General features: G+C 40.0%; 1 protein-coding gene across 2 annotated transcripts in view; it reads left to right on the forward strand.

Moving 5' to 3' along the window:
* si:ch211-266k8.4 (carabin) overlaps positions 1–14,739 on the forward strand; it is a 144,109-nt gene that overhangs the window by 87,161 nt on the left and 42,209 nt on the right. The window contains exons 12-14 of one of the 2 annotated variants that reach the window (XM_046036549.1): positions 2,848–3,038; positions 8,085–8,212; positions 13,702–13,992. In XM_046036549.1, coding sequence (XP_045892505.1) covers positions 2,848–3,038; positions 8,085–8,212; positions 13,702–13,992 — 610 coding nt within the window. The remainder of the gene's footprint in view (positions 1–2,847; positions 3,039–8,084; positions 8,213–13,701; positions 13,993–14,739) is intronic. The other variant, XM_046036551.1, reaches the window with a different exon arrangement.

Here is a 14,739-nt window from a genome sequence, read left to right on the forward strand (position 1 = left end):
AGTATATCCAATAGTGCTGTATTTTTCAACCATAATTCTTTTTTCATTTGTACAGAACATTTGGATTTAGCCATAGTGCAATGGTTGTTCACATGTTTTAGACTTTGTTCATAAATTTGATGCTATTTAGCAGATATTCTGTGGCTGAGTTTGGTGTATTTTAAAGGTCCATATAAGGGCAGAATTGCAAATTACCTTAAGCTATAAATGTTGTAGTATATGGCATTGGTTCTTTCTATATACTTGTCCCTATACAAACAGACCATTAATAACCACTGACCATTTAAAAAAAGCAAACTGATTTGCTGAAAATTTTGAAACACATGAAGCAAAGTATTCTGATGAGCTTGTTATTTTAACAAAATGGTATACAGTAAGCTCTCTTACTTGTCCCCAGGGAACCATAGTATGGGGGTTATTTTTCTTTATTCAAGGGCATAGTCTTTACATTTGAGAGCATGATTTATTGATTTCACATTCAGATTTTGTAACACTTCACTTATTTCACTAAAACCTGCCCTCACACTCAAACAGCCCCTGCTTGCACAGATTTCCTGCCTCCAGCTTCAGCCCTTCTTCTCGCGCTCAGGCTGCTTCTGTGCATGCATAAAACGTTTGCGCACACATTTTTCATCTGTTCTCATTTCATTTGTTGAGAGACAAAACAGCATTCGAGTCACTAGGAGCTCCACAAATCATGACTGTAAAATACCATACTGCAGGACCAGCTTTGGACAGACGACCTTCTCTGTGAAGAGCTCTGGAACTCAATACCATCTGACATCAAGACTGTACCTGACTTTAAAATGTTTACTTCCAGGCTTAAAAACTGGTTAAAGACAAACCAAAAGTGTACTCATTTTTAATTATTGTAAATAGGTAAGAGTTGCATATGCATGTTTATATATCATGTTTATATTATTTTTTAAATTGAAGTAGTGAAGTATGTAAATTCTATTGTGTATAAAAGCCCAACCAGGAGTTGAAAATTAGCATTAGCTACAAACTTTATATGCAGCACTTAAGTGACAAGCTTTGTTTTGACACTATGGTTGTTTGCATTGTCCCTGTCAAATAAATAAATTAAAAAACTCTTGTCAAAATCCCCAATCCAAAAGAATGCCAGGTGTAGTGTGGACCAATGAAATGATCCCTGTATCTTTGTGGGTGCATTCGCTTTACTTCTTAGAGCGTTACTCTTTAATCAGGTTTCTGGTCCACTGCCACCTCCACAGCTTTATTACATACTTCCCTTGCTTTCCAGTTATTGCATACTGTATACCAGTACCTGTACTTTTTACTATAATAGACTGTATATACTGTATAATAGTGGCCGTGTAGCCTCCCATCAGGGTGCTAGAGGAGAAAACGTCACCTTTGTGACTCACTCACAGGCAAAGTCAAGGAAGTTTGTTATATTAATGGTGATATTACTTCCTTCAGATTTAATTGATAAAGTCATATTTGCACACAAGGATACATCCCTGATAATACTGTTTAACTGTTTAACTTTATGGGAGCACTGTTGTTGGGCAACTTACAACAAAATGGACAACATGTTTCTTTTTTTCTGTATTTTCTTGTTTGGGGATGGGAAAAGGACCAATAGCAAAAGTAAGCAGCCAGGACATTAAGACCGTAGAAATAAAAGAATATTAAAGTTAAAATAAAAAACTTACTGGAGGTCCTTGATTTCGGCGGTAAGTGAGTCACAAACGTGACGTCATTTTCTCCTCTAGCACCCTGATGGGAAGCCAGTGTGCTACAAGGATACTATATAACATGTATATAGCTTTTATGGAAGTATAATAATAATATAATAATAAAGCCATGGAGGGCGGGAGTGGATGAACCCGTTTAAAGAGCAACCGCCCATATTTGACACTATAAGAAGTAAAGCGAACGCATCCGCGACAAGGCAGGGATCATTTCAGTGTTGAACACTACACCTGGCATTCTGTTTGATGATTTTGGCAGGGTTATTGCACAAATAAGCAGAGAGCAGAGCAGAAATCTGAGAGCAAGAGCAAGTGCACAAAAGCAGCCTGAAAAGCGAGGTGAAGGGCTGAAGCTAGAGGCAGGAAATCTGAGCAAACAACTCATCTAGGTTCAAGCACACGGTTTGTGCCGAAACTGAGCAAATCTAAGCACAAGCAGGGGCTGTTTGAGTGCAAGGGCAGGGCTTTCAAGGGAAAGCAATACGAAATCTGAATGTGAAATCAGCAAATCATGCTCTCAAACTGAAGGACAATGTTCTTGAATAAAGACAGGAAAATAATCCCGAAAAGCAAATGAATAAAAAGAGTTAAATGCATCACTTATTTGAATAGTATACTGATTCCTGGGAATTTTTGTGTTAAATAACATGAGATACATCTTTAGTATCCGTGCCTGCAAATGTAAGCATGAGTGGGCTTGCACACAAACACGGACAGTACATTGTGTATGAGGGTATTTGTGTTCACAGCTTGCCTAAGCAGGCAGATTCTGCCCCATGTGTAAATATGGTGAGCCACTGATAACATTCATTTGTGTATAACAAAGACACATTCACACACATAAATGCACAAAGGCAATTCAGTAGGCAGTTGCCTGTAATAGAATGATAACTTGTTTGTAACTCCAACATTCACTGCTTACAGTATCATGACAGGGTTGTCCCTAGGATTTTGTAAGTGAGTGGTGCTCAGGCCATTGATGTCTGCAAAATGGGAGTGTGATTATAATAAGATGGAGTTTTGCATTTTCATACCACCTTAACATTTCCTACTTTATAGGGCTTTGGAATACCAGAATAAAGTCTGTTTTTTTTCTAATTGAGAACCAAAATTTATTTTGTACCCGCAGACCCAGCTACCAGGGCCAAAAGTGTACTGACCCGGGTGATGCGTCTGGCCCAGCGGTACCTGTTGGATCCAATGGGTAGACAGAGGGTTGAAGAGAAGGATTCTCAAACAGAAGCCAAGCCCAGGCAACGGAGTCCTGCACCAGGACGAGTGTTCAAGAGTCTGACTTCGGCTTCACTAACACAAGCTCAGGTAAAGATTTGATGGTACCCTGGTAATCATTGCATGCATCCGTTCTGATAAGATTACATTACACTTATTCATTTAGCTGCTGCTTTTATCCAAAGCGACTTACAATTGCTTTACATGTCAGAGGTCAGAGGTCGCACGCCTCTGGAGCAACTAGGGGTTAAGTGTCTTGTTCAGGGACACAATGGTGGATGTTTCACAGTGGGGTATTGAACCCGGGCCTCTCACACCAAAGGTATAAGAGAGCATCTTATTTCACATTAAAACTTTGGATTTTAAAACTGGATACCAAAATTCGTTCTCTAAAGTAACTGATTCTATTTCTCTATTTGTCTATTTTGGAAAATTATGACTTCATGTTTATATTTACATCTGACTTGTTTGGTAACAGAAATGCATATTTAATTGCCATCAGTTGATGCAATATTGGAAAATTATCAATGAAACGGTGTTAATGCAATCATATATTTACATGTCTCTCCATAATATTATATAGTTCACTGTTTTGCAAAACATAAATAGCACCATTATACATGGATATCATTACATGACTTTAAATAACATAATTTCAACTTTAAAAGCTAGACCATTGGCCTTTGCCTGTAGATTTGTTATGTCATCTATACAGTATCTCACAAAAGTGAGTCCACACCTCCCAATTTTGTAAATATTTGATTATATCTTTTCATGTGACAATACTGAATAAATGACACTTTGCTACAGTTTAAAGTAGTGAGTGTACAGCTTGTATGACAGTGTAAATTTGCTGTCCCCTCCAAATAACACACACAGCCATTAATGTCTAAACCGCTGGCAACAAAAGTGAGTACATGTCTAAATTGGGCTCAATTAGCCATTTTCCCTCCATGGTGTGTAAAATTTAATGATATTGCTCTCACACCCTCATACTGGTCACTGGAAGTTCAACATGGCACCTCATCGCAAAAATCTCTCTGAGGATCTAAGAAAAAAATAATGGTTGCTCTACATAAAGATGGCCTAGGCTATAAGAAGATTGCCAAGACCCTGAAACTGAGCTTCAGCATGGTGGCCAAGACCATACAGCAGTTCAACAGGACAGGTTCCACACGGAACAGGTCTCGCCGTGGTCGACCAAAAAAGTTGATTGGTATGTGCTCAGCATCATATCCAGAGGTTGTCTTTGGGAAATAGACCTATGAGTGCTGCCAGCATTGCTCCAGAGGTTCAGCCTGTCAGTGCTCAGACTACACGCACCCTGCATCAAATTGGTCTGCGTGGTCGTTTCAGAATGAAGCCTCTTCTAAAGATGATACACAAGGAAGACCGCTAACAGTGTGCTGAAGACAAGCAGACTAAGGACATGGATTACTGGAACCATGTCCTGTGGTCTGATGAGACCAAGATAAACTTATTTGGTTCAGATGGGGTCAAGTGTGTGTGGTGGCCACCAGGTGAAGAGTACAAAGACAAGTGTGTCTTGCCTACAGTCCAGCATGGTGGTGGGAGTGTCATGGTCTGGGGCTGCATGAGTGCTGCCTGCACTGGGGAGCTACAGTTCATTGAGGGAACCATGAATGCTAAATTGTACTGTGACACACTGAAGCAGAGCAGGATCCCCTCCCTTCGGAGACTGGGCTGCAGGGCAGTATTCCAACATAAGGACCCCAAACACACCTCCAAGACGACCAATGCCTTGCTAAAGAAGCTGAGGGTAAAGCTGATGGATAACCCTATAACCTATAACCCTAACCCTATTGAGCATCTGGGGGCCATCATCAACCGGAAGGTGAAGGAGTTCAAGGTCTCTAACATCCACCAGCTCCGTGATGTCGTCATGGAGGAGTGGAAGAGGACACCAGTGGTGACCTGTGAAGCTCTGGTGAACTCCATGCCCAAGAGGTTCAAGGCAGTGCTGGAAAATAATGTTGGCCACACAAAATATTGATACTTTGGCCCCAATTTGGACATTTTCACTTTGGGGTGTGCTCACTTTCGTTGCCAGCGGTTTAGACATTAATGCTGTGTGATGTGTTATTTTGAGGGGACATCAAATGTACACTGTTATAAAAGCTGTCATTTCTTCAGTGTTGTCACATGACAAGATACGATCAAATATTTACATAAATGTGAGGGGCATACTCACTTTTGTGAGATACTGTACATATCTTGGCACTCAAGCAACCATTTGACAGTTTGGAAAATACACTTATTCGCTTTCTTGCCGAGAGTCAGATGAAAAGAAACCACTCTCTTATCTGTACGTTGAGTAGAGGCTACAGCAAATAGTCGGTTAGCTTAGCATAAAGACTGCTGGCAGACTATTTCTTGGATGTGCATAGCAATTATCTGAGGTTTTGTCATCACTGTGAGGTTGACACACAACAAGCAGAAATTCTGGGATGTCATTGCTGTGGGCCAAGAAATACCTGGCGCATAACACCCCATAAAACCACTAATTGTCGTTTCTACACTATGAGTTTTGTACGATTAAACAATTATATTATATTATATTCCACTTAACCCAACCCTTGTGCCCATACACTGTGCTTATAAGAACAAGAACAGCTTGTGCACAGGAGCCAACACTTTGTGCTGGTTGATTTGATTGTGCCAGTACAATAAGGCTTTGAGGTTGATTCATAGTTAAACATTGAATGTCAACCTTTACCTCAGCTGCAATTCTTGCAGGCTGTGGAGAACATTGATCTCTACAGCCTGCAATCTGGATACTCTCTCCCCTAACTGTATGAGGTTTTCTTAAGCCATTAAAGAAATCAGGGTCCACTGAGAGCCAGCAGTCTGAAAGCCTTAAACAAAGGACCAAGTGTCTGACAACCAGAGTTTCAACAGCTTAATATAGATGCCAAATCCTTCTACTAAAACCAGACTGGGCAGCAAAGCTCACTAAGTTGGCAGTTTTGACACAACAAGGCTTATCTCTATTCTTGTTGTGCTGGGTTTTCATAATATTTGGTAACAAGATTTTTCTGAACATTTAATTTCAAGTGTTTTTGTTGTTGTTGCCAGCACAGTAGCAGCCACTTCAGTTTGACAGGGTTTAAAGGAGACATGTTAGAGTAAAACCACAGTGTTACATTCAGAGATTCCCCTTAAAAAATGTCCTGTTACTGTGCACAATTGTCCCCCATAAAATCAAAAGCCCTATCAAAGCTAAAAGCTGGCTTGTCATTTAAATTTACATTTTTTTAAAAGTACAATTTGTATAATGCCAAACTACAGAATTAACTATTGGTTGTTACCTATTGAAAAACTGGTGTCTATATACTTCTCCAGAGAGGATTTTGGTAAATAAGGAAACTCAACTCTACCCTCTACTTGTACACATTATGTTCCAGTCCCATACGTTGCAGCTAAATAGCAGTCGAGTACTCACTGAAAGCTAACCCTGGCAGATAGTAAATAATAATTGGCTGTCCTTTTAAGAAGATCACATCAATATCTTAATCATGTGCATCACAACTGAGTAGCATCTCCGTCCTGTGAAATTTAGTTATCTATTGTAGCGTAAGCTCAACAAAGGGAAGACTGATCAATGTTGATCAGAAATCTTCAGCTTTAATTGTCAGATGTGCCTTACAGGAGTTTGCCAGTAGCATAAAAAAGATAACTATTTAGCATTCACCATTAAATACACTGCAAGGCCAGAAATGTCGTTTTTATCACTAAACGGGAGCTACTGTAAATTGATCTGTTTTTCAAATTTGTAGAAGTTGACTTAAAGTAAAATGCTGTCTCATAAGCACGTCACTGGCACAGGTAAACCCTGATGAAACAAAGGGGCATACTTGATCACCCTATATTGATTTAGACTTTTTAGAATATTTGGGGGGGGGGACTAAATTATGTATATAAAAATAAAGTGTCTAATATTGATTCTAATATAATGTTTTATATTATTCTGTAGAACTCAACTGGTGTGCAGTTTTCACATTATTGTTTATTGTCCCTCTTGGATGACCAGTGACCCCTAGAAAAGTACCACTGGGCCCATGTGACCTGCATCCTGGATAATCCTGGCTCCCACACTTTATCCAGTAGTCCCAGTAAGATTTAATGGAAAACACGACTCTCTTCAGGTTTGCTAGTGTTCAATTTAAATAGCTGTCTATTCTGATTCCTTTAAAAGGTGATGGATGAATTAATCATTTGGTTGGTACAGTTCACTGTGTCTGCATGGTCTAGTAGAATACAGTAAGACAATAATCTACATAAATATGTTCACATATCAGTCACATAAAGTAAAATATAAAGGTCATTACTATGATATGTCTAAATACCTCATCAAAAATATGCACACAAAAGGCTGAAGTGTTTGCTTTGTATGGAACGGCTGGGTTCGGACCCATAAAACGGCACTTTGGTACAAGTTAGATTTTTACAATACAGGGTTGTATAAGTTAGTCTAGTTTCCTTTTATGCTTCTCACTAAAAACAACCGATCACAGCTCTGTACACACGTTTCATGTGACCTTTGTGTTACACACATGCAAACTGTAGCCCCTGTTTGGCGGCACGGTGTTCGAGTGGATAGCACTGTGGCCTCACAGCAAGATGGTTGCGGGTTCAAACCCCAGTTGTCCCGCCTTTCTGTGTGGAGTTTGCATGTTCTCTGCGTGGGTTTCCCCCCCATCAAAAATATATTACTTGTTAGGTTTTCCAGGCAGTGCCATTAACCAGACACTGATAAAGATCTGGAGGAGGTCTCCGGGCGCTGCATAGCAGCTGCCCACTGCTCCCTTGAGGGATGGGTTAAATGCAGAGAAATAATTTCACAACATGTATGTGTATGTGACAATAAAGTATCTTCTTCTTCTATCTCTAATTGCCCATTGGGCATCACTTGTGTTGTCATTGCTTTGGAAATCAGTTTTATTTACATACTGTAACTATGAGAAAGAGAAACTCAAGAAAGAACTGATGATAGAGAGACAGGCAGTTAGACATTGGAAGCCAGTACAAAGTACTGTAGTGAAAGTGTAAACGACATGAGAGAGAGGAAAAGGCAATATTCTGGCTCCTTCACCTTCCCTTTGTTTCTTCTTTCAGATCAGATCTAGGAGGCGGAGCCAGCAGAGAGGCAAGGCACAGCAGCCAGTAGTGCAAGGGAGCAGTAGTGATGTCACTGTGGCCCCCGTCAGTGTGACTCTCAGTGCTGATTACGTGAAAACTGGCAGGTGAGGACAAAGGTTAAACATGGGAAACAAAACCTGACGTGCCTGCTGCAGGTCAGCTCCTTCCTCAAGGGTTTGTTTTTGCTGGTGACTGTATTAGGATACTGCCGCACACATAAATGGCCATCTGTGTAAATTCTAGCATCTTCCTGCTAAAAGTCTGTTTTCCACCTGATCTTTGTATTTTGCATACAGTGCATACAGTACAATATAAGTAAGCCTAGCCAAGCTCATAATGTCATTCATTAACGCTTTGTGATAACATCACACATATCTAAGTTTATAATCTGATTCTCTACATTTCAATCTCCCCTTATTTTTAGACCTATTTTCATGGCAGTGCAACAACCAGCCGAAGCAGCTCTTGAGAGTTGAGAGTTTTGTTTTTTCCTAACCTTGAAATTCACTTTGTGTGTCTGTGTGGTAATTAGGTGGCTACACACAGTGCACAGGTAACAGGTGTGGCACAAACAGGTGGGAGGTTCATTCAACTGAGGCAGCACAAAGCAAGTTTTTATATTATAGTATATAGTATTATTGTGGAAAATAGGTCTTAGAATTTGCACAAAGAATAGACGTCTCAGATCCAAAAAGAAAATACTTGGAGCAACAACTGACTAATGCTCAAAACGTAAATATAAATAAACACTCTTCAGCAAGTAGATATGTTTAAATCTGTTAAAGCAGGAATGTAAATAAGTCTGCATTTATCTATAGAGTGATTCTTCCAGTGTCTGTTGTTCACGGCGGCTTTATCCTGTATGAAAAGCTTCTCCATCAATTAATTTAATCCCTGCAGCAGCTGAAGGCAGCAGGTCAGATGTGGTGATAAATCTGCAGTCTCTGATTTGAAAACTGACGCGTCAGAGCGCAGTGCCATTACGCACGGCTGTCAGCTGTGTTTGCCTTCATTAAGTCAACGACACAACCCTAACCCTACTGCACAATAACCACACACACCAGACGCGTTGGTTGTTCTGCTTTTTTATGAGGGAGACATCAGGTTACCAAAGCATATTAATCGTGTTTTATTCTTAAATGCATTACAAAGCAAATACTGTTTCAACATGACACGCAGTATAATAATGAATAACAGGCTTCATTTCTATCGTCAACATGTATGGTGTTGTGTGTGCAGGTCGTGACACTCTGCGCCATCCAGACAACAATCTGATTTCCAGAAGAAGCGTATTTCCATTTATGGATTTATTGTCATGTCACTATGGTTGTCTTTGAGAGCGATGAGACCAGCGATGTGAGAGCATATTTATTATTCACCCCACCCTCTGATCTATAATTCTCCTCAGACAGCCCTTTTGCACTTTGCACTGCTGCACATACATGAGCCAAAATAGCAGGTGCACACAGTCTGCAGCCAAGACCTACCGCTTTGCAATTGTTGTTGCATCTGCACGATTTAAAGAGGGCTCTTAGTGCATGCTCAAGTAAAACACACAAAACCGTTTGAGATCTTTGATATCATTTGATCCCTTAATATTTCCCCTGCAGCAGTAGTCATTGGGCTGCAAGTCAGCCTTTGTATGTGCGTGATTCAGTAACAAATTGGAACCTGAGTTGTTATTTTGTTCTCAGGGTTTTGTCAATCAGCAGGCTCATGATCATCAGTCCCTATGTACAAGCTTGAGACGTTTTTGTAACTAGATGTACACAAACTTTTATTCCTCTTCCTTTTTCGGGCTAATTGAATAAACTTTTCTTTCATCTCATAAGGAATTTCCTCCTAGTGTATTAGAGGTTTTCTCATACATACTCGAAAGCTTGTGCAGCTTGCACATGCACTGTCCAAAAGTGCCTGTTTTAGCTTTGTTAATTTCCATGTAAATGTGCCCAGCATAAGAAGAATCTGTGGGAAAGACAAACTATGTTCCTCACATACTGTTTGTCACTCTTTGTTTGCTCACCAGACTCGCCTCAAATGCACCTATAAGTGCATGTCTGTTTAAGTACAGATGGTTACATACTGTGTGTGACATCTACATGTTTTGTGGAACTCAATCCACTTATTTGCCAATTGAAATTTCTACTTTTCCACCATGTCTTTATTGTCCCTTAGTAATACAACCAGCTGGTCCTTCAGCAGCACTTAGAATTTCACAATGGCCTTCTAATCCTCTCATTGTAATGCTGTTTTTTCCTCTGACAGGCACACTGCTCAAAACAAAAGGCTGTCACTTTTGTGTTAGAAGTGTGGGGCACCCCCCTTTCCTTCATGCTTATGCATGCACGTGTATGTGCTCATGTTTCAAGCATACTTGTCATTCCTCACAGATTTAATCTTTGTGTTTAGTGGTTTAGGTTGTTTTAACCTGGCTGTGGGTCACAGGGGTCGCCAGGGGTCACCAAAAGGATTATTGTAATTGGCTGGCAAGTTAGTGGTAGAGCGTTGAACTGGACAATGCTCTCTGCCAGGTGTTGAAAACACACATCATCTTAACAAGAATGAGACCAAACATGACATCTAGCCAAGTTGAGGAAGGGCTCCACCTGGAAAAACTGAAAAACAGAGGGAGTTTAACTTGATCCCCCTGCTCAGGAGTCGTCAATACCGTTTTTAGATAATGTTTTATATTTCAGCCATAAGGCCTTTCAGACATGAAATACATAACATTTCTCTCTTTTTCTAAAACTGCTGGCTTTTCGTCATCATCAGTTTTCTCCCTGCAGAACTTTACATAATTTATGTGCATTTAGTGTGCAGTCATGGAAAATGAACAAACATATTTCTGTTTAAATGTTTATCTAAAACCTTCAAAGCATGAACAAGGTTTGAATCACTCATACATACAAACATAAATAAGCTAACAGCAGGTATACAGGATATTTCCCGTGGTCATACAAGTCATTTGGCTGCGTTACTTATCTTGGGAGAATCCTGCCTGAGCATTTAAACATTTAAACTTTGGTCTTGTCTTACATTACTGATTTAAATGTGGCTTTTCTGGTAGACAGGATTACACTGCCCATCTAGGCGGAACTCATATTTATTCAAGTCAACTAATTTAGACTTGAACACCATTTTGTTGTCATTGTTTTATCAACTGTAGATGATATTTTGAGCAGGACTTGGCTGCCACTCCAAACATCAAAGAAAAAAAATCATCCGGCAATGATGCAGATCATATCAGACTTTGCTAAGTGGGTTCTGCTTCAGAGGGGTCAAAGTTCAGGGGGTTGGCGCCCTTACTTAGCCTTAAGGGTCACACTGCTTGAATACCACGGCCACTTGACATTATTCCATGACCATGTGACATATCTGTTGCTGTACTGTATTGTCTAAGCAGTTTGGCTATCTCTTTGTCTTTGTCTCTGAGGAATGATTGTCAGACATGTTGAATTTGTTAAGAAACCGGTAGACAAAACATGAAGTTAGCTACAGAAGGGGAAAATTCAAACAATAGTAGGAATGTTCTGCGTTCTTTGCGGCATTTGCCTCTCTCAGAATTCCCCCTGCTCTCCTGCCTGCCTCAGCAGGTTTATATGCATCCTATACACTTTGATAGTTTGACAGTTGATAGCGTGTGTCTTCAGGTCAGAACCCAAATCTGTCTTGGGATGTTCTTTATGCCATATGTCTTTGAAGTCCCAGGATCAGCGTCATTACAGTATAAAGAACTGCATTAATCTTTCATGCTCTATCCCCAGATATTGGGTTACAGACTTAGCCCCTATTTTATACATTACATACATGTTTACCATGTGATAGCACATAAAATTGTATGTATGTAACCTTTGAGTCCCACTTCTTCACCTTCCTAAACATCTCTGAGCCTCAGTCACACTGATCTGTTCCCAGTCCAACAACTAATCAACTATTCCATAATGCATTACTAACATAGGTGCCTTTTACAGTTGTGCCCCTTTGAAATGTGTTGCGTCCATAGGCATAATCATGGACACACAGAGAAAAAAGGTTATTTCTTATCCAGTGTGCGTGCATTGATATTTAGTTGTCTGCTTTAGCATGTTTGACATTTCTCAGCCAATGCTTGATATTTTGATTTCAACTTTAAATGGTTCTTCTTGGCTGCCATGTATGTAAAAAAATAAAAATAAATAAAAATAAGCTCCAGATATTTAAGTTGTGGGACAGATTTTCAGTACATATTTTAAAACACAAAAGAAAGTTTAGTGGCTGAATTTAATCTAAAGTATTCTTGCAGAATTAGCAATACTCTCTCCCTCCCTCTTCTGTTACACAGGTGTTTGCTGAGGTATATTGGTACTGTAGACATGCAGTGTTAGGCAGTAACGCGTTACTCAGTAACTTAGTAACATATTACTTTTCCCAGTAACTAGTAGTGTAACAAATTATTTTTCTAAAACAGTAATATTATCACAGTTACTAATGCGTGTTAACGCTGCGTTACTCGTTACTGAACGCACCATCCTTGACGTGAATCCACGACTGTGCGGCAGCTCAGTGGCACAGGACTTTGTTGTTCATGTCCGCTGAGAGCCAAAACTAAAGGAAGAGTGGAGAACGAGGGCGAGAGGCGTTCTTTTCACAGCTGTAAGTAGCTACTGCCATTATTGTGTCACAGTCTAAGATGCAAAGAACATTGTCGTCTAGTGTGAACTCTGTGCGAGCAGCAAAAAGCTTTCAACCGTGAACATTTCTACATCTGATTTATTGAAGCATCTGCTGAAGCAGCACAGCAACGTGAAACTTACAGAAAGACAGCACTGATGCTTGGACTCGTCGGGAGAGAGTGGCGTTAACGTAACGTTTTGTTACTATTGAAGACTGCTCTTATAAACAGGCTACATGTGCAGAAAAACAGTAGTTCAAAAGTCGGGAAGTACTTGCTTAATTTTTTATTTCAGCCGGTGGTGTTAAGAAACGTTAGGCCGCGGCTATATGCTTTATAAAAAAACACACTCCTTGCTGCTGGTATGAATATGATATTAGTTGGGAGAGGCTGCTTGTTTGTGGGTAAAGGGGAGTGGTAGTGAAAGCAGTGTTTCCCATAATTAGACTATAATTTGGATAATTATCAACGCTGACCGCCACACGTTGATTTTCTAATTTTTTTTGTCCCCGGGCTATTTAAAATCGTATTTCACTGAGGAGCATATATTCGTGCAGCATCTCTTCGTTTGCTCCCTCTTTCTCTCTCTCCTGAACACCGCTGCACAAACCTGTCCAAAGTTAGAATAACCCCCCTGCCACTGTCATGAAACACTGTAAAGTACCTAGTAACGTAACAAGTACCATAACTAGTTACTTTTACCACCCAGTAATAAGTAAAGTAATAATATTACTTTTTTAAGGCATAATAAGCAACTAGTACTATATTACAATTTCTGAGTAACTTGCCCAACACTAGTATGGTCTAGCTGTTGATTATATGAATATAAATTTATTTATTAATGTAGTAAAAATTTGGTAAGTGCCAATTTACACATTAATCAATGAACAGCCATTACAAAAGTCATGTAGACCTACTATTACCCTGTGATTTTGTTTCTAGATCAGGGCAGACCTTCAAGAGGACAGGTACAGGACAGGTTGGCAAGGTTGCCCATCGTCGTAGCAGCCACAGCCTTATCCAGCCTATCAGAGTCAAGTCCGTCCGTCTTCTACGGAGTAACAAGAACCCACATAGCCAGACTCCTCCCTCCACTTCAATCCTCCCCTCATCCCTACGTTCTACTACCCTTCATCCATCATCGTCCATCCAATCTTCAAGTCCTCCATTATCTAGCGCTCCTCAAAGCGCAGATCAAAAGCAGCAAGACACACTCAGGACGGCTCTCATCAAGTAAGAACCTCAGATGAATTGTATCTGTCAAACATACAGAAATAATAAGAGCTCTTCCACAGAGGGTGATAATTACGTCTAGCTCTGCAGTACTTTTACTGCTCTTCATGAAATGGACAAAATCCCACATCACGCTCTCAGAAGTTCAGAACAATGCCGGTCTGAATAAACAGCAGGTGATTAATTTCCCCCTGTGTAAAAACTCTTTCATTTGACATCACAGATTTGGAGAATAGGAGGTACGATGAAGGTGGTGACAGTGGTGGGTGTTTAGTACTACACCCACACAGCCCACGGGAATAATGCTCAAACACTGACTTGGTATTATCATTTAATTCCACCCCCAAAACCACCGAACCACAAATACTTGTGCTGCATACTAATGTGTGCATTCATTACTTTGATTAAGTGAAGGCCCACCTAACACTGTTATTAGAAACTCAAGTATTACTTATAATAATTAATCTAAACACTAAAGTCCCCTAAGTATTGAGTGTAAAAGCACGTCAGACAGATGTATCTCAGCCCATATCACAGTGACTAATTTGACCCCATCTGTGTTTGCTTTTACCTTTTATACTGGCTGACAGCATAGCCAGATTTGGAACTGATGTTGTAGTCATCTTGATGAATGGAGGGATCTGAGCTGAAGAGTATTCTTGTTATCTAAAAACTAGACTAGACCTATTTTATGTATTTTGTGTTCAAACCTAGACAAATCGATAATTTTAATCAAGGTAACGGTGC

This window comes from Micropterus dolomieu, linkage group LG22 (genome assembly GCF_021292245.1).
Source record: "Micropterus dolomieu isolate WLL.071019.BEF.003 ecotype Adirondacks linkage group LG22, ASM2129224v1, whole genome shotgun sequence".
In the NCBI taxonomy this organism is placed as follows: domain Eukaryota; kingdom Metazoa; phylum Chordata; class Actinopteri; order Centrarchiformes; family Centrarchidae; genus Micropterus; species Micropterus dolomieu.